This window comes from Dreissena polymorpha, chromosome 2, assembly GCF_020536995.1.
Source record: "Dreissena polymorpha isolate Duluth1 chromosome 2, UMN_Dpol_1.0, whole genome shotgun sequence".
NCBI lineage: Eukaryota > Metazoa > Mollusca > Bivalvia > Myida > Dreissenidae > Dreissena > Dreissena polymorpha.
In genome coordinates this window covers 95,534,844-95,555,602 of record NC_068356.1, presented here as the reverse complement: position 1 = coordinate 95,555,602, position 20,759 = coordinate 95,534,844, and the positions used below count along the sequence as shown (strand labels likewise).

The 20,759-nt window shown below is 35.5% G+C and overlaps 1 protein-coding gene across 1 annotated transcript in view; it reads right to left on the bottom strand.

Moving 5' to 3' along the window:
- Positions 1–1,741: 1,741 nt before the first annotated feature.
- The window catches only part of LOC127869915 (extracellular matrix organizing protein FRAS1-like), a 200,603-nt gene continuing 181,585 nt past the window's right edge, over positions 1,742–20,759 (bottom strand). Inside the window, exons 53-63 of the mRNA XM_052412574.1 lie at positions 20,150–20,337; positions 17,908–17,991; positions 16,757–17,621; positions 15,844–16,023; positions 14,097–14,254; positions 9,916–10,022; positions 8,950–9,116; positions 6,539–6,631; positions 5,512–5,624; positions 5,017–5,163; positions 1,742–3,986 (exon numbers count right to left, since the gene is read on the bottom strand). Coding sequence (XP_052268534.1) covers positions 3,417–3,986; positions 5,017–5,163; positions 5,512–5,624; positions 6,539–6,631; positions 8,950–9,116; positions 9,916–10,022; positions 14,097–14,254; positions 15,844–16,023; positions 16,757–17,621; positions 17,908–17,991; positions 20,150–20,337 — 2,672 coding nt within the window. The 3' untranslated portion in view covers positions 1,742–3,416. The remainder of the gene's footprint in view (positions 3,987–5,016; positions 5,164–5,511; positions 5,625–6,538; positions 6,632–8,949; positions 9,117–9,915; positions 10,023–14,096; positions 14,255–15,843; positions 16,024–16,756; positions 17,622–17,907; positions 17,992–20,149; positions 20,338–20,759) is intronic.

Sequence of the window (20,759 nt, the reverse complement as noted above, 5' to 3'; positions counted from 1 at the left end):
CGAAATTTCAAAGTAGAGTCTACAAAATTTTACATCAAAACAATTTAACACGAATTTGTTAAACATAATATGTCAACTTGTTATGGCATACTTTGGTCTTTAACACATAGTTATGGTTCAAGAACTAAAGTTCAAGATAATAAGGATAAAACGGTACAAAATTATCTATTCACAAGACCGCAGTTATCATGTTTCAAATAAAAGTAATGTTGGATACAAACATGAACTAATTACTTATGAGAAACAATGAAAAATGGAAAACAGGATTGAGGAATAAAATCCCATACTGACCTTCAAAGAAAATAATAATCATTGGACAAGCCTTATCCAAATTTTTGTTTTTTCTTACTTAACATATTGGTACTATTTTGAACATTTGTATGAATATACTAGTAAATTACTGACACAAAATGCAGGTCGGCTGTTGTAATCATTTTTGCAGGTCTTTGTTTTGTGAGCACATTAAATCACAACAACATAGATTGAAAATGCCTTAAAAAAGAGAAACGCTGGAGAAAATCAGAAATATAACCTGACAATCATACCTCAAATGTTTCAACAATTATACCTCAAATGTTTCAACAATTATACCTCAAATGTTTCAACAATTATACCTCAAATGTTTCAACAATTATACCTCAAAATATTTTGACATACATACCTCTAAATAATTCTACACTCTCACAAAATGTTGGGACAATCATACTTCAAAATGTTTTCACAATCATTCATTAAAATGCTGTCACATTCATAATTCAACATGTTTTGAGAATCTTGCCTCAAATGGTTTTTTTACAATTCTACAACCATACCTCAAAATCTTTTGATAGTGATATTTCTGTGTGTTTTGAAAAGCAGACAGTAAACAATGTTTGACAATCATACCTAAAAATGGTTTAGGTATACCTCAAAATGTTTAACAGCCATTCATCAAAGTGATATGAATGTATAATTACAGCCTTTGTTTAATGATTGATATGTTACCCCAACTAAAAAACCCTATACAATTTTACATGTATGTACACATACTGTTACATTGCTTATGAATATACAATGTGAATGCAATTTATACAGATGCATTTTGTAATTTTGATGGTGGCACATCTTTTGTCCCTTGAAAGCATGAAGGTGTTGTTAGAATAAAGTCACAATACATTACTCTGAATGGGATATAAAAACAGGATGGGATACCAAAAATGGGATATAAAAACAGGATGGGATACCAAAAATGGTTTATAAAAACAGCATTGTATACCAAAAATAATGTGGCCTGTCTTAACCGCTTTATGCAAATTATCATTAATCTGAAAAAAACAGGATTAATGGATGTGCGTAAAGTATTTTAAGAAAAGTATTTTATTCCAAATTTAGCTTGTGCAGTCCGCACAGGCTAATCTGCGACGACTTTTTTATGTATTGTTTGTTAGAGGAAATCTTGTATGAATATTGAGGTCAAGTGGGAGGTGTTGTCCCTGATAAGCCTGTGATGACAGATTTATCTGCGACAGCACCTTCAGCACATGCATTCAGCTTAGTTTTCACAGAGCTAGACTCGTATATTAACCCTTTGCATGCTGGGAAATTTGTCGTCAGCTTAAATGTCATCTGTTGATTTTCTAAAAATAACATTTTTTGTGTTTTTTTTCAAAGAATACTATCAGAATAGCAAACAGTTTGGATCCAGATGAGACGCCACATTCTGTAGCGTCTCATCTGGATCCAAACTGTTTGCAAAGGCCTTCAAAATGCGGTTCCAGCACTGAAAGAGTTAAACAAGACAAAGATGTCAAATTTGGAATTTAGAAACTTCAAAATAGACCACAAACAAATTTATTGCGTCCATCACATAATTATTCTGTCAACAAAATACTACATTTCATTTCTAGTCCAATGACAGCCAATCAATGCTTACAAATATACTTTTACCCTTTGTGTTAATTCAAAACCAACTACATAAATATTATATACATAAGTACAGGTAGCAAGAGGTAAATTATTGGAATATCACTATGATTATTGATTCATACATTGTCATTGAAATAATATCACACTCATTCATGAAATGTTATTTGATGATAGCATATCCCACAGGGGAATAAATAATAATGAGCCTCAACCTGCAAAATTGGGCCTAGTGCATGTGCGTAAAATGTTGTCCCAGATTAGCATGTGCAGTTTGAACAGGCTTACAAAACTTTCCATTTCTAAATGAACATCTAGTTTAGGCTTGAAAGTATCGCCCCTGATAAGCCTGTGTGGAGACTGGCTAATCTGGGACGACACTTTATACACATGCATTAAGCCCAGTTTTCCCGCAGCAAGGCTCTGCATAGTTTCTTATCCAGTCCTCAAGCATTGCTGCGTCAGTTCTTTTTTTTTTACTTAATTTTTATGATGATGTTGTTTTATGGTATAAGTGTCAAAAGTGTAAGAATAACACAGTGTAAAAATCTCGTTTTTAGGAAAAAACAACAACATCAGATCGCAAGATTTGAAAAAGAAACAATTTTATCTGATGTAGAAATGTGCAGCTCTGTCATACCATATGCTTTAAATCTGGAAATCACATGAGTCACACATACATTTTTTACAATAACACCAATTTGGTGCAACACAAATTACGTGAAGAATGAGGTAAATGTCACGAGAGATATGTAACAAATATATAACAGAATTAATCACATGATAACCTCAAACTGTCGGACGTACATTCCTACTACAAAGTGCAGCAAAAATTACGTACAAGTAATATGTTTTAATAAAATCCAATAACAGTGACAGATATTTAGCTGTAAATATTTCCCAGGTCTTATAATGGTCAAACAAATTGATGCACAAATAGTCTGCCTAAAAAAAGAAAAATTCATATGCTTTTCCAATACAATTAAAATTTAACACAATTCAAACCTTTCTTAACAAGACTTTGATCTTTTATCATTCATGGTTAATTACAAAACTGTTTAAATAGCTGTTTACCAATTAATTCCTGCATTCAATGCAAGTGAAAACATTCCAAAAACGAAATTGTGTCTTAGTTAATGTTTCCATTTTTAATGGTAAAAGACAAACATAACTTCATTTCTTTTAAAGACCTAATCACTTTATATCACCATGTTCATATATGACAACCAAACAATTCAGGCGCAGCTGAATACGGTAGTTCTTCTACTGAATGTGGTATTTGTTTCCATTAGTTGTATTGATTTTGTTTTCAAACTAATTGTTCATTTCTTTTCACAATGAATGTGTCGACACTTCTATTCATATGGTCTTGTTCATTACTGGCACAAAAACAAAAAGATGAAAAGTGACACCTAGTGGACATGACAAACACATGTTCAGCTCTACTTAGACAAGAGCATCAATTTTAGGCATCAGCATTCATTAAACTTTTAAACAATTTTAATATTCTTCCTTCAAACTTCTGTGCCATTGCCCTTAGTAATATTCTTTGCCTTCTGAATATTGGTGTCCTTGATTCGGACCGACATTTTCCCATGATCCGCTTTGTACACAACCGACTGTTTAAGCTCATGGCTTGAACTGCATCGTACAGTGACTGGCTTGTTAATTTTCCCCTTATAAATCACAGAGTTTTGGTTGGCTAATTCTAGATTGTTTCTCATGCTCGTGGAAGAGGGTTGTTTGCGACGTCTGCGTCGCCGCCGCTTCATGCAGACGACAATAATTACAACTGTTACTATTAATATCACAGCTACAATAATCGGCACTACAACCACTAGTAAATTGCTCTTGTCATTTTTGGCAATAATTTCCTTCACCTGAGTATTATTTAAATGCAATATTTGAATATTTGTTCCATTTTTACTACTGTTGTTTTCCAACCAATCGTATTTCATGTTCATATTCTCTGCTCTCTTTTCTCTGTCCAATGAGAGGACAGTATATCTTTTTCTGCGGAACAGACTGTCTGCTGGTCCAATGGAGTATATCACCTGAATGTACCACTGGAAGCCAGAGGTGACCTTGAAAGAAAACGTAACGAAAAATAAAGTTTGAAAATCTTTCCTATTATCAGCACAAAATGATAACATAAACATAAATTAGACCAATCATGCACATATGATAAAAAACAAGGCTATTTTAAAGCAATATGGTCCCCTATCGGCTCAACTATTGTCAGAAATTCCACCATTTTCAGAATTTTATTTTTATTTTTGGTTGCCATAGTAACCACAATTTTTGACGTAGGAACAAAATGAAATGACGTGCATAATGTCCATATTGCCATCAATCCATGTTGCAAGTTTCATGAAAAAATATTTAGAACTTTAAAAGTTATCACAGGATCCAGAAAACCACCATTTTCAGCAGTATTTTAAGTCTATTTGTTGCCATAGCAACCATAATTTTTGACTTTCGAACAAAATGAAATGACGTGCATAATGTCCATATTGCCATCTATCCATGTTTTAAGTTTCATGAAAAAATATGAAGAACTTTTAAAGTTATCGCAGGATCCAGAAACGTGTCACAGACTCACGGACGGACACACAGAGCGCAAACCATAAGTCCCTCCGGTGAAACCGGTAGGGGACAATAACATTATTTGTGTGCCATTTTACTCAATAAAGATCAATGCTAATTTGTAAGCATTATTTTTTTTTTTTCTTTCCTAATTATTATTTCAAACTTTGCAATGGTACATGTTCAGTGCAAATGTTCACCTCTGACACAGGCTATTGACCTATTGATAATTGATAATCTGTGAATTCAATCAAAAATAGTTATGTTGTTGTTGTTATTTTTCAAATGTATCTTAAAACTCAATTTATTAATCAACTTGAGTTGTGCTCTGGGAAAGAGGGCCTTAATGCATGTGCCTAATGTGTTGTCCCAGATAAGCCTGTGCAGTCCACAGGCTAATCAGTGATGACACTTACCACCTAGACTAGATTTTTGCTTAGAACAGTCTTCCTACAAACTAAAAATTCTTTCCAATGGGAAAGTAAAGTGATGCAAATGCATTAAGCCCCGTTTTACCAGAAAACACACCTTGTAAAGAGGGTCCACGTTCAGTACAAAGCCATCCAGCCCGTTGATCGACATCAGGCGTGTGAACCGCTGGTTTTCCGACACAAACTGGGCGTCAAACTTGACACCCTCAAACTCCCGTGCAGTCATGTGGGGGGCACCCCGGTCCTGAAACAGCATGGGTGTGCAGTTTTTGTATTATTAATTTTCTATTTCCACTACATTCAAAACAAGAGCTTTTATCACAAATATGACTACCCGGTAATATCTCATGGCAGCTTCGCCAGCTTTTATCCAAGGCAATTAACATATGAATTTGGGTTTTAGAAAAGAAAGAAGATATTTGCGATGTTACATTTTTTTGTTATGTGTAATACATATAAAAATGTAGTAAATACAAATAAAATGTTAAAAAAAAGCCTTTTAGTATGTAAAAATGTAAATACTTTTCCATCACAATATAATACATTAAAACTAAGATCTTCAGTTTCTTTCTAAACAAGGTTGTCCACTCACCAGAACATGGAACCTGTATTTCAGTTTAGGGCTGGGTTGTATACATCCATACTGGGGCCCGTTGTTGTACACAGAGCCTGTGGGATCATATGTGGGAACATGTCCATCTGATCCTGTGACAAAAGACAATATTATTTACACTGGCATAATAATGGAAAAGTTGTTAAATTACTAATGTCTCTGTAAGGAAATGAAAACACAGATCAGATATAGTAGAAATTGCTCCACATAGCAGTATATGTAGTATCAAACAAATAAAACAAATATCCATCTGCCTCGAGCTGTGAGAATTTTCTAAAATATGACATTAATAAATGTCTAACTGTGTAAGATTTTTGCAATCAACAAAGATTGTTGGGTCACATTGGCCTATCGTCCTATAAAGCAGTAACCTGTCTTTATTTTGGTCCTTCCTGAGCCATGTGAACAGCAATTAAATTATCTGTAAAGCAAAAATTCAGATGTTTCAGCGTGCATGACTGCATATATTTAGTTTAAGTCCCTGTTGATAGTCAAGGTACGTGTAACCCTTTTTTGCTGAGAAGCAAATTGAAACAAGAAATGTGTTTGTCAGAAACACAATGTCCCCTACTGCGTCGCTTTGAAGCTATATATTTGACCTTTGAACTTGAAGGATGACCTTGACCTTTCACCACTCAAAATGTGCAGCTAAATGAGATACATTTATGAAGTTGCTATCTTCAATATTGCAAAAGTTATGACAAAATGTTAAAGTTGGAGCAAACAGGAGCAAACAAACAAACAAACCAGCAGACAGGGCAAAAACAATATGTCCCCCACTACAGTGTACATTGTTATGCAACCAGCATAAAACCAGAACACCTAGCAATTTACTCGCAGTCTATTCAGGTTATATGCTCTTTGCTGCTCATCAGTACTTAAGCATCAGAAATGAAGCCTTTTGATTTTGGAACTTTTAAGAAAGGTTTTAAATTTACATAGATTTTCTTAACAACTGCAAATGCATCAAAGTGCCTATCTATGTGACAAAGGGTTAAAAATAGACCTGTGCAAATGAAGACCTTCTCCAGTGATAACGTGTATGCAGACTTCAAGTCTTGTTCTGGACTCCACATCACCCGACCATATATGCGGTCACCTGCAGACAAAAGCAAATATCACTGTTATTGGACTATAATCGTTAATATTTGACCCGCGTTCCGGGAAAACCTTGGCAAAATGCATGTGCATAAAGTGTCATCCCAGATTAGCCGGTGCAGTCCACTCAGGCTTATCAGGGGTGAAACATTCCGCCCAGACTGGATTTTTGCTCAAAAGAAACTTTTAAACAATAAATTCTTTAAAAGCGTAAAGTGTTGTCCCTGATAAGCCTGTACTGACTGCACAGGCTAATCTGGGATGAAAATTAAAGCACAAGCATTAAACCCAGTTGTCCCAGAATGCGGCTCATTTGGGCTGTGCTCTGTGAAAAGAGGATTTAATGCATGTGCGTAAAGTGTCATCCAAGATTAGCCTGTATGGACCAGGGAAGACACTTTCCGCTTTTATGATATTTACTGTTTAAAAAAAGCATCTTCTTAGCAAAAATCTAGTTTAGGTGGAAAGTGTCGTCCCAGATAAACCTGTGCAGACTGCACAGGCTTATCTGGGACGACACTTTACGAAAATGCATTTAGCCCAGTTGTCCCAGAGTGCAGCTCATATAGATGCTTTGAAGTTATAACAAAGTAACAAGTACGTAGTTATGCAATTTGACTTGAGTTCTTCAATCTATCCATCAAGTATTGTATATATATATATATATATATATATATATATACAATCGCTAGAGCTAGAATTTAAATGTCTCCAAGAAAAGAAAATTTAAAATGATAAAAATATCAGTGAAATGGTCTTTTTTTTCTATTATTTCAGCATAACAATAGGATTAAGACTGACACAATTTTGTGTACATCTATTATGTTGACAAAACACTGTCATGCGTTCCACTTTTTCAATGTATGCAAAATGAGTGTTACTTTTATCTGTCTTTTCAAGGATAATTATGGATGAAACAGCGACATATCTCCCTTTTTTAGATTGAGGTACATTGAACAAGTTGTATGTCAATTAGGTAAAACTTACAATTTAAAGTTTTAAGTTTGAGCAAATGAGATCTTAAAGGGACTGTCCAATAGATTTTGGCATGTATTAAAGCTGGTCATTAACTGCTTTAAATGCTTTATATTGATAAATTTAAACATTTGAACTAAAAATCTCCCGTAAAAAATAAGAATACAATATATAAAAAAAGAAGAAAAAACGTTAACCTCCACAGGGCACGAACCACTGACCCCTAGAGTCATGGAGTTTTGGAGTAAAATGTCTCCTGACTTTACCACTCGACCATCCATGCTTACGTAAAATGCGCAGGTATTTTTTTAGCTATTTAAGCAATCCTCGTAGTTCCCCAAAATATTGATTAGGGTCGAATGACGCTTTTGACTGGACCTTTAGTTTAAACCTATTTATTTTAGCTTGATTGCATTGAAAGCCTAAGGCTTATATAAATGCTCTCGAGTCCGTTTCCTGGGCCTAGAACCAGTACTTGGTGTCTTTGGGGGAGCTCTAAAGAACGCTCCCACAATGGGGATCGAACCCGTGACCTCCCAATCGCTAGGGGGAAACCATATTCATTACACCACGGCGACCTTAAGATTCAAGTCCCTTTAACCTATAATAAATTGCTAATAAATTTGTAAACAAGGGACAAAATTGTCACAAAACCAGGTTTTCATTGTGAAAAAAAAATCTGATAAAGGGAGAAAACTCAAACTGAACTTTTGAAATGACCAAAAAAAATTAACCCCCTTTGAAAGTTTTTTTTTTTTTTTAAATCTATTTTCAGTCGTGGCGACCTTGACATTGGAGATATTGACGTGATTCTTTCGTGGGACACACCGTCCCATGATGGTGAACAAATGTGCCAAATGATTTTAAAATCTCACAATGAATGACATAGTTATGGCCAGGACAAGCTCATTTATGGCCATTTTTGACCTTTGAACTCAAAGTGTGACCTTGACCTTGGAGATATCGACGTAATTATTTCGCGCGACACACCGTCCAATGATGGTGAACAAATGTGCCAAATGATTTTAAAATCTGACGATGAACGACATAGTTATGGCTCGGACAAGCTCATTTATGGCCATTTTTGACCTTTGAACTCAAAGTGTGACCTTGACCTTGGAGATATCGACGTAATTATTTCGCGCGACACACCGTCCAATGATGGTGAACAAATGTGCTAAATGATTTTAAAATCTGACAATGAACGACATAGTTATGGCCCGGACAAGCTTATTCCGCCAGCCCGCCAGCCAGCCAGCCAGCCAGCCCGCCAGCCAGCCCGCCCGCATTCGCCAATCTAATAACCAGTTTTTTCCTTCGGAAAACCTGGTTAACAAAACTTACCCTGCGAGAAAGCCACAAGCTCCTCCCTCATATCCTTCTCAACCAATGACGTGAAAGGATTCCTTAGGAATGTCTGCTCGTTATTTGTCAGCTGGAAGTGCGTGTTCAGCGTGTACTCAAGCGGAACAGGACGATTAGACTGCTGGAAGGCTATTGGCACATCAAACCTGCCGTAAATCACAAGACATTTTAGGTTACATGTGTAAATATGGAAGCTACAAAAGGCTTTTGAAGAGTTGTAATTGAATTAGTACACTTTCTTGTTGAATAGTATCATCTTATGACAGCTTTAAATTGTTAGTTGGAAATATTTCAAGGTTTTTTGAAAGGGCGCACATTTAAAAGTTTGATAATGATGATTATTTCTCTTTAAACTTTTTTTATTTGTTGTAAATGCATTATATGAAGAAAAAAGCCAAACATACGCTTGGACAAACAAAACACATCTACATGTAAATGACAAGTCCAAGGCAGTGTTGATGTTTTTTGTTTAAATGTTTGTTTTATGTATTGTGTTACTAGTATATGGTTTCAGTCAATTGCTTTACATCAAAGACTAGAAGATGATTGAATGCCTATATTTTATAATACAGGAGTATATATGCTATGTATTCATCATTTTACTCAGTAATGTAACAAAAAGTATTGTACATGTACATGTATATAAGAAAACTTTCCCATAAAATGTTTGGAAAAATCATTTTTTAACGATTTCAATACTTTCATTTTTGACTGATAAGAACATCAATAGAAATTAAAAGACTGGCGCTTAAAACTCATAAAAGATTCTTCTTTTTATTCTAAACATTTAAACTGAGCATATTCTTTATATGGTACAGTAACATCTTCAAGTTATGGAAACGTAAAATTATGTTCGTAGGAAAGATACGGTCATACAATCTCTTCATTAACCTAAGCAAAACCCGACTGAATTCATCATCAGCATTAATGGAAGTGTTTTCTCACCTCTGTGGCTTATGAGCCGTACACGTAGGTGGAGACAGTATAGTGTAGCCCTGATGAGGCTGTGCAGTGCAAGGTATCAGCTCCACCACATACTCCCCCGTGTAATCCTGAAAAAAATATCCGAGGTACACATCATTGTTTCCATCATGAAGAGCCAGGAGGTCCGTGTCTCTTGAATATTCTTGAGTCTGTTTTAACAGAATAAACTTGAGCCCACTTTTTTCATATTGCAATAAAATGTGTAAAATGCATGCCACAAAAGCAACATTAATACATGAATTATTTTTTACAACATCATCAATTTGAAAAATAGTAATGTGAATCCATGAATTTATTGCGTCAAATCAGTTTTTCTTAAAACAGACTTAAGAATTTTTGTAACATAGGGGCGTGAAGGGCTGAAAAGCTTTTTTTGACCAATATACTTACAGGAACAAGGTTCATTTCATGGGAAGATTTGTGTAAGTAGAAAACGTTTCATGTAGAGAACTAGAGTGATAAATATGAAGTAACTTTAACTTAACTAAGAAGTTAAAGGAAACTGATTAAAAAGGATTCTTTATCAAATGTGAAGAGATACAATTCTATAATATATTCCATAATAATTTCAATAAAGTTAAACAGCAACAATTACTTATATTAATACATGGAAAAGAGGTGATTGAAAGATACTTGTATTTATTACCCAGACAAACACAGTATTTAAGGCTAATGTAATTTTACACAGTGACTTCTAGAGCTATTGTCAGTATAATTATTATAAGGTGAATAACTCAAAAATAACAAGGGCTGTTTGTAAAACATGCATGCCCCCCATATGGGCTCTCCGTTGTAGTGACAGCCATTGTACGAATATGTTTTTTGTCACTGTATGTCAATGACCTGTGAAATGTATCCAATTAATAGTGCAAAAACCAATCAGGACCTATACTAATCAATTATATCCATTATATGATTGAGTCTTTGATTTTTTGGATTCCTTTCACACATTTTGACTTATTTGACAATATTTTAAACGTGCACACAATTTGTAATGTTTTATTTATTAATGGTAATGAAACATGTTATTTATAGCAGTTAACTCCCCTAGTCAATGACCACCATAGATAGCAATGCAATCTGATTAAAAATAGCCAAGGCTAGTGTTGTGTATTGGGCAAATGTATACAAGTGCAACTTGACCACATGACCAGTATCATGTGTTTACCACACACAGAAGTCAGTTATGTAATAGACCATTAATTCCGCTCCCAACTTTGGCCACTTGCCAAGATACTGACCAGTATCAGATGGGGTTGTGAAACTGTGTAAACAGTGAACACCAGTCCATGTAGTACTGGCCTACCACTTGTACTAGTTGATTTGGAGTTAATACAGTAATGCATGTACAAATGAGACACTAAGCTCAAAAGTTAAAAATATTGACTGGTAAAGCAGTACATTGTACTGAAATCAAAGTTGCCATGGAAACAGTTTCATTGAACTGTTCATTTGATACAACAAAACACAGTTGGTACACTTGGCTCATCTAAAGATCAAACAACAGGCTCTCCAGTGCATTAGAAAATTACATGTATATTGGCATAAACACAATAGCTGTATTTAATTAGATGCATTCCACTTCCTTTATGTACAAAAAATTTATGAACGAAGTCCCACACATTTATTTGCATTGTTTTATAAGTAGTCTTAAACAGATTTTGACTTTGGAACGATTGTTGGACATTTTGGATAGTAAAATAATTGTACATACGAAAAAATTAGGAGAAACAAAATTTGGATAAGAAAGACACAAAAGAACAAGAATATGAAAGAAAAAAAAATTAGGCTTGGAAAAATGTTCTTTTTTTTTGGAATGCTACATCTTTTTACACTGCAATGTGACCGAGAAAACAAAGTGGTGTGATGCATATTGCTACATGTTATTGTAATTTATTCCAAACAGCAATACCAAATATGCCCTCTTGATAAAACAAAAAAAAAAAAAAAAAATTGGGGGGGGGGGGGGGGCGTGGGAGGATAAGGGTGAGAGGGGGTATAATTCGGGGTGAAGTAATTAATTTAATAAGATGTTTAAAAAAAATGTGATGGGGTGAGGGGGGGGGGGGGGGGGGGGGGGGGGCGGACGTTGACCTTTGACAAAGTGACCTGAAAATCAATAGGGGTCATCTGCAAGTCATGATCAATCGTGACCTTGACCTTTAACCTAGTGACCTGAAAATCAATAGGGGTCATCTGCGAGTCATGATCAATCTACCCATGAAGTTTCATGATCCTAAGCGTATGCGTTCTTGAGTTATAATCCGGAAACCATTTTACTATTTCGAATCACCGTGACCTTGACCTTTGACCTAGTGACCTCAAATTCAATAGGGGTCATCTGCGAGTCATGATCAATCTACCCATGAAGTTTCATGATCCTAAGCGTATGCGTTCTTGAAGTTATCATCCAAAAACCATTTTACTATTTCAGGTCACCGTGACCTTGACCTTTGACCTAATGACCTCAAAATCAATAGGGGTCATCTGCGAGTCACGATCAATCTACCTATGAAGTTTCATGATCCTAGGCGTATGCGTTCTTGAGTTATCATCCGACAACCACCTGGTGGACGGACCGACATACCGACCGACCGACCGACCGACATGAGCAAAGCAATATACCCCCTCTTCTTCAAAGGGGGGCATAATAAGGTAAATATCTTATGATACACTGTGACACAAGCAAAAGATTCCTTGATATAATTATTTGTTAAATGATAAACGGAATACTTGCATCATGCTTATTGTATGCATATATTCAGATATTTGCAATACATGTATGATTGGATATTATGAGAAATAAAGAATTGCATATAGGTATACAATATTTACAACCCGTGTATGTGCATGCCTTGTCTATTTCAACACATTACAGCAATACAGGCTTCCAATTGCCAAACATAAAAAGCGTTTGTGACAAAGACAAAATCATGGTCTTGCGAAAATAAGAGGAATTAATCACTATCAATTATTAGTTGAAAAAAATATTTCATTTATTTTACCTACACTATTATAGAATTTAAACCAAAACGTAGTTTATTTTCATTTGAAACCATTGTTTTCTTTTATTATTGGTTGTCAGCAGCAATTTTGTTTCTAAATGAACATGCTACATGCAATGCAAAATTCACAAGACCATTGTTATTAATCCCTTTAGGTAGTTGGGTTGGTAATTTTCTGTATATTCAGTTGGACGTTACCATGATTTCTGTCTCCAATCTAGGACCTTCTAGAGGCCACTGTCATAAAACAGGTTAGTTTGAAGAGAGTTAAAATGAACATAAGTATCAGAGCCCATAAATATAGAGAAAATAGATGCACATAATACATTTAATAACCTCTTATATTATTTAAAATAGAAATAATTTCTTAAGAGATTCAATTTAACAAAAAATGTATTGCCACTTGCATTGTAAATAACTTAGAGTTTTGAGGTAATTAGAATGACAATTTTTTTACAATTTTTTTAAAAACTCAATTTTAAAATTACAATTCAAGCAACTGTTTCATTAGTGAATGTAACCATCTTACAGAGAAATAATTAGGTCTGACCCTATTTACAATACTTAAATCAATTTAGAATGGAGATTGTAAGAATCTTGAAACAGCTTGTAAATGAGCCGCAAACAACCCATACCATTCCGTGTAACCCATGCCAATATACAATCACCAACATTCACTAAAACTACATACAACTTCCCCTTACTTTAAAATGTTTGATACATTATATGAAAAACAGCCCTAGTTCTATCTCATTAAACCAATTACCTACCGATCAATATATTGTCTTCTTTGACAAGGGTCAGTGTCAATAACAATTTTTCATTTTGTGTGTAAAACATTTTAGGATTTTCAAGTAATTAAAAAAACATTTGTTAATGTACATAAACTAGCCTATGCTTAATAAAACTTTTATTAATTGACAACAAATATTTCAAAATTAGTTTCACTCTTTCCTGATATATTTTGCCTTAATAGCTTGAATTCTTCAATTATTTTTTTACAAATCCATTTTCTTTACGTTACCCAACATAACAATTTGTATATTAGGAAAGAGTGAAACATTTTCTGTAAAAATTTACTTGTATCCCTACTGTATCAAAACTGTGCATAAACAATTATTTCTGTGTCAATGCTACCTTGAAACTATAGTGACTTCTAGCTCGCCACAACTGCTGGGGGCCGTCAAACGTGTTCTGACCCCAAACCAGATCAAGGTCAAACATGGCGTCTGTCTCCTTGGAGATGAAGCGGCTCTTGTATTCTGGCAATGTGGGGTGACTCAGCACATAAAGGCCTGAAAAGAACATCCGTATTTCAGCCTCGCTTTGGGAAAACGGGGATTAATGCATGTGCATAAAAAGTCACCACAAATTAGCATGTGCAGTCCATACAGGCTGAAAAGGTACAACACTTCCCCCATTAATGGTATTTTCGCTTTAAGTTAGTCTCTTCTTTTCTTAAATAAAGTTTAGTGCAGAAAAAGTCATCTCTGATTAGATTGTGCAGACAGCACAGGCTAATCTGGGAGTACACTTTAACCCTTTCCCACTCAGAAAAAAAGTGAAAATTGCTATGTGCAAACAGCATAAAACCAGAACAGCCTGCGAGTTACTCACATTCTGTTCAGGATTGATGCTGTTTGCTGCTCATCAGTAACTTAAGCTAGGTTGGAAATGAAGCCTTTAAACTTGAATCTAGTAAGAGAGGTCTTTAATTAAATACATCTTTCTAAGGGACCACAAATGGGTCAAAATACGTATTTAAGTGGTAAAGGGTTCATACATATCTAAGTGGTAAAGGGTTAATACGTATCTAAGTGGTAATGTGTTAAGCAAATGGGTAAAAACCCAATTTCCCACAGCGAGGCTCATTTAATTCTTGAATTTCTGGACTGTGATGGCAATTTTTCACATGCCATTGTGTAGGTCCAGCAGATTTTAAGCAAGGTATTCCTCATTGCTTCCTTCGCAACGTGTATTTAATAGTTTGTGGACAACTACAAACCAGAAACAACTGAACATAATTTATTAATCAATTTTAATTTGATTAACCTTCCTATGTACTTAAAAATTGCAACACTGAGTGCAAAGCATGTTAATTACTATGTAAATTATACAAATATTACTTGAAACAATTACCATCAATAAAAGACACTCTTACCTCGATGCAACCTTTAATTAAAATAATTCACAGTTAACCATCCAACCTTACACTGAATGTTGCCTGCCTTTTCAAAGTTCACAACCAGTTGCCTCGATGAAAATGTCAATTTTCGTTATGCACAGTGGGAAATGTATGCAACCCATACCACAGACATGATTCAATAACTTTTAAACATTAAACCTTTCCCGCTGAGAAGCACAGTGCAAAAAACAACCATATGCAAACAGCACAACACAAGAACAGCCTGCGAGTAACTTGCAGGCTGTTCAAGTTGTATGCTATTTGCTGCTCATCAGTATCTAATGTGTGGAAATGAAGCCTTTAAATTGTATTCTAGAAAGAAGGCTCTGACATTGAATTTTCTAAGGGACTACAAATGTGTCAAAATGGGTAAAGGGTTAACCCTCCCACCTACCCCTGAATTTTGCCTGTGTTTTGAAGTCGTCAACCAGTCGCCCGTCATCCCCTATACCTACCTCTGAATTTTGCCTGTGTTTTGAAGTCGTCAACCAGTCGCCCGTCATCCCCTATACCTACCCCTGAATTTTGCCTGTGTTTTGAAGTCGTCAACCAGTCGCCCGTCATCCCCTATACCTACCCCTGAATTTTGCCTGTGTTTTGAAGTCGTCAACCAGTCGCCCGTCATCCCCTATACCTACCTCTGAATTTTGCCTGTGTTTTGAAGTCGTCAACCAGTCGCCCGTCATCCCCTATACCTACCTCTGAATTTTGCCTGTGTTTTGAAGTCAACAGCCAGTCGCCCATCGTCCTGTATGAGGACCCTCATGACCTGTAGCCGACCCCCGATGTCGCCCTGGGTCTCGAGCCCCGACCTCCACAGCACCGTGTCGTAGTAGAAAGAGAACTCAAGCTCCGTCATGTGCTCCAGAGACCCCCAGCCTGGAAAATGGGACAGTATTCAAACTGGTTCTTGGCCAATATTCACCAATGTATTATTATACGTGATAATAAACGATCAACTTACACACAAGAAACATAATGTTCAGCATTTGAATATATACAGGCTTTCACTAGTGATTATGTCATTAACAAAATGTTCTACAATAAGAATGATGTTAATAGAGGTGGCGAAGGCCAAGTTAGATAGAAAAATTAAGGCAATTCTTTATCATTCGAATTTAAAGAATTTTCTTCATTCTTAGGTCTAAGTCTAAGAAGTGTATGGTGAATACAGCTAATCTGAACATGGACAATAATTACATTAGTGCTGACTGAGTAAATGTGTGTTCCCTTCCTTTTTCATATCTAATTCATGAAAATTTGAAGCACACATACTTATATTTTTTAATAAAATACAATAAGAAGTTTTTTTACTGTATATTTGAAGTTCAGCTATTAATATAAAGTAACATTTTGCAAAAGTCATTCGTACAATTTAAATTGTAGGAACATGCTTTTACCTATTGTTTTGAATACAAAGCAGATAGTTATTTCAACAAAAAAAGCTCTTTGCAAAAATAAGACCAGAAATAATTTTTATAAATTGAATTTTATGCATTAACATTTTTCTAAATGTTAGAATATGCAGACTTCAATTTTTGTGCAAAATAAAACCAAAACACAAAATATGTAGAATATGTGTTTTTTACCAAAACATGATAAAAATACATACCAATAGGAGCCACAGCATACAGGTAGGACACGTACAGTGGTACTCGCACAGTCAGGTACGTCTTTCCACCACCCCTGACCTGAAAATCTGACACGGCTCGACCTCCGCAAAGGTCAACCAGGTCGGTCATCGCAAACCAGGCCTCGAAATTCCACATGCATTTCTTGAGGTCCAGATACTTATACAACATCAGTGATGAGTTTTGTCGAAGATTTGCATCAAACTGGTACGGAAAATCGTTAACTGATGAGATATTATAGGAAGCGAGAGTTTTGTTATTTAAGAAGCCCATCTGAAGCAGCGAAGATCTTTCGTTTGGAGTTATTAGGTTGGAGCACAAATGCTGTTGTCTATAGACCGGTTCAGAGAGCAGGTACTTCAAATTCGTGATCGGGAAAGTTGACAACAACGGCAGCATTCCGTCTTGGTGCGGAATCTGCACTGAGACGTGTATGGTGTTTGGGTGGGTGGGGTCCTCAGTGCCAACGTAAAAAAGTTTTGCATGAAACGACTGGGCCTGATAGCTGAAAGGCAGCCCAGAGAAGGCTGGGGCCTGACATATGGCATTGTCACGTCCGATCGTCACTGGGTTACTCTTCAGTGGAATTCCCGGATTTCCTTTCTCGTTTAATGGCTGCGCCACACATCGCACCCGGAAACTCGGTCGGAAGTAGATGCTATCCAGTGTTATGTGATTGACGCTTGTAAAAATGGTGTTGTATGAGAGTTCCATGAAAGGGGGCCGAGAGCCGGGCATGTCGGGCACGGACACTTCCCAGCGGTAGTACATGGCCGTCTGGTTGATGTTAGCCTCTGAACACAAGCGTTTCGTGGCACTGTAGCTTGGATAGTGTGGATCGCAAGGCTGGAAATATTGCGAAAGGGCAATTACTAACAATTAAATATATATTGTTCAACTTATTGCAGGGGGTGTAAGTTTCTAGAATTATACTAAGTAGATAATGCATCATCTTCTTAACGATTTTGATAGGTTACTTACAGGTTTTTCTGTAGAAAAAGCACTTGGCATATTTCGCTTTTTTGGGACATTTTTCAGAAAATGTATTTTGGCTTGCATGCTACAGTACATTTCATCCATTACTGTCATATCTGGCAATGCCATATTATATCCTACACCGTTTGACACATACCGTAACGCAGATGACAGGATATCCCGGAGTGGCATCCACCTTCATCCCATTTGTGACATCGTCATAGTGAAGAAGGGAGACAACCTATTACACATGGAGAAAATATATTATCACCAGTACTTGAACATTATTGTTACGGTATATAAAAATTGTTAAGCCATTGTTATTTTTATATATTTTTCATAAAATAATTTGATTTTCATCCCTTTTACCAAAATATAATTCGACAGAAACCTTCTTTAAACATTTTTTTAAAACATCATCAATTTCATGATCATTACATAAAGCTATGCAAAACCTTATAGTAACATAACATATTATTATACCAAGTTTTGCAAAAATTTCTAGTAGCATTTGATTAATAAAAGTTTACAAAGTATGCTGACTTCCTGACCTTTCTGTTCCAGGTCACAAACAGAAACTAGATTTTTATTTTTATTTTACATAAACATTCCCCTTACTGTTTCAATTAAACAGTATAAACTGAAATGTTACTATTACATATTAAAGATTCATAAGTTGGAATGTGTCTTCAGGATGTCTGCCTTGCAGGATTTGATACCCACTCTAAGGATTCTAAAGATCTTGGAAAGACTCAGAGTATTAGTTCTACTCAGGAACATAACTTTGATGCTTTGTGAATAAATCTTGACCATGTTTGGAGGTTTGGAGGTACTTGACACTGGTTTAAACTTCTTCTTTGCATTCACATTTGCAAAGCAGTAACCCCAGTTTTAATCATTTTTGTGTGCTTTTTAGCTCACCTGTCACGAAATGACATGGTGAGCTTATGTGACCGTGTGATGTCCGTATGTGCGTGTGTGCAATTTGGTCAGAATATTTATATTGATGAAATCAGGGTTAAGATTGTATTTGGGTCATCTGGGGTCAAAAACTAGGTCACTAGGTCAAAAACAAGGTCAAATAATAGAAAAACCTTGTGTAGACAATAGAAGTCGCAGTTTTCATCCAATCTTTATGAAATTTGATCAGAATGTTTATTTTAATAAAAATCTGAGTTGGGATTGTATTTGGGTCATCTGGGGTAAAAAACTAGGTCACTAGGTCAAAAACTAGGTCAAATAATAGAAAAACCTTGTGTAGACAGTAGAGATCAAAGTTTTCATCCAATCTTTATGAAATTTGGTCAGATTGTTTATCTTGATATATCTGGGTTGGGATTGTATTTGGGTCATCTGGAGTCAAAAACTAGGTCACTAGGTCAAAAACTAGGTCAAATTATAGAAAAACCTTGTGTAGACAGTAGAGGTCACAGTTTTCATCGAATCTTTATGAAATTTGGTCAGAATGTTTATCTTGATAAAATCTGGGTTGGGATTGTATTTGATCATCTGGGTTCAAAAACTAGGTCACTAGGTAAAAAACTAGGTCAAATAATAGAAAAACCTTGTGTAGACAAAAGAGGTCGCAGTTTTCATCAAATCTTTATGAAATTTGGTCAGAATGTTTATATTGATGAAATCTGGGTTTGGATTGTATTTGGGTCATCTGAGGTCAAAAACTAGGTCACTAGGTCAAATAATAGAAAAACCGTCAACAATTTGTTTGTGGAGACAATAGAGGTCACAGTTTTCATCCAATCTTTATGAAATTTGGTCAGAATGTTTATTTTGATGAAATCTGGGTTGGGATTGTATTTGGGTCATCTGGGGTCAAACACTATGTCACTAGGTCAAAAACTAGGTCACTAGGTCAAAAACTAGGTCACAAGGTCAAATAATATAAAAACCTTGTGTAGACAATAGAGGTCACAGTTTTCATCAAATCTTTATAAAATTTCATCAGAATGTTTATCTTGATGAAATCTGGGTTGGGATTGTATTTGGGTCACTTGGGGTCAAAAACTAGGTCACTAGGTCAAATAATAGAAAAACATTGTGTAGACAATAGAGGTCACAGTTTTCATCCAATCTTTATGAAATTTGGTCAGAATGTTTATCTTGATGAAATCTGGGTTGGGATTGTATTTGGTTAGTCAGGTGAGCGATTCAGGGCCATCATGGCCCTCTTGTTGTGTATTAGTTTGCTCTGTCTTGAGTGCATTTGTTTTGTGTCATACTGTTTTGCTATTCGTTCTTTGTCATAAATAAAGGAGCACACAATATAATAAGGTTTCCTTCCTGATGGTGCAGCAAAGATTTTACTTTGTTCATTCTTTAATACGACCTTTGATGCAATTACGTTAAAAAAATAGTTTGAAACTCATCAACAAAACAATTACCACAGGTGGCGCGGGTAAGACCATACTGCCCGATACATCGTTGTCAAGGATGGTGATGGTTGCTATGGATACGGTTCCCAGCATCGCCCCTGTTGGCTGACCTGCGCTGAGCACCAGACTGAACGTCTCATGCCACTCTATATCACTGTTGTAGAGGATATCCACTGAGAAGTTCATTGTTCGAACCCCTGAAAAAGAACATTTGCATTTATCCTACATTTTTCAAACAAGTTCTTTCAAATGTTCTTACAAATTCTAGAGTTTAAAAGTTGTGATATTTATTGTCTTAAGTATTGTGATGTTTAAAAATACCAGTCTTTTTGCCCATACCCAATTACCCATGTAATACATGATTTTCGAATGCCTTTAACAGAATATTGAGTGTATGAAATGAAACATAAATTTGAGAAAATACAATCTTTTAAAATATGCATCAAGATTTCATTTAAAGTTTTATATAATTTTTGGTAATTTTTTCTAAGCTATAGTGCTTGTTAACCTTGGCAATATATTCAACATATTAAAATATATGATGTCTATAAGAATAATTTCTTACCTCCCCTGAGACAACAAGAATGTCTAAACAAAACCTATCATCTAGAGTTGAGTA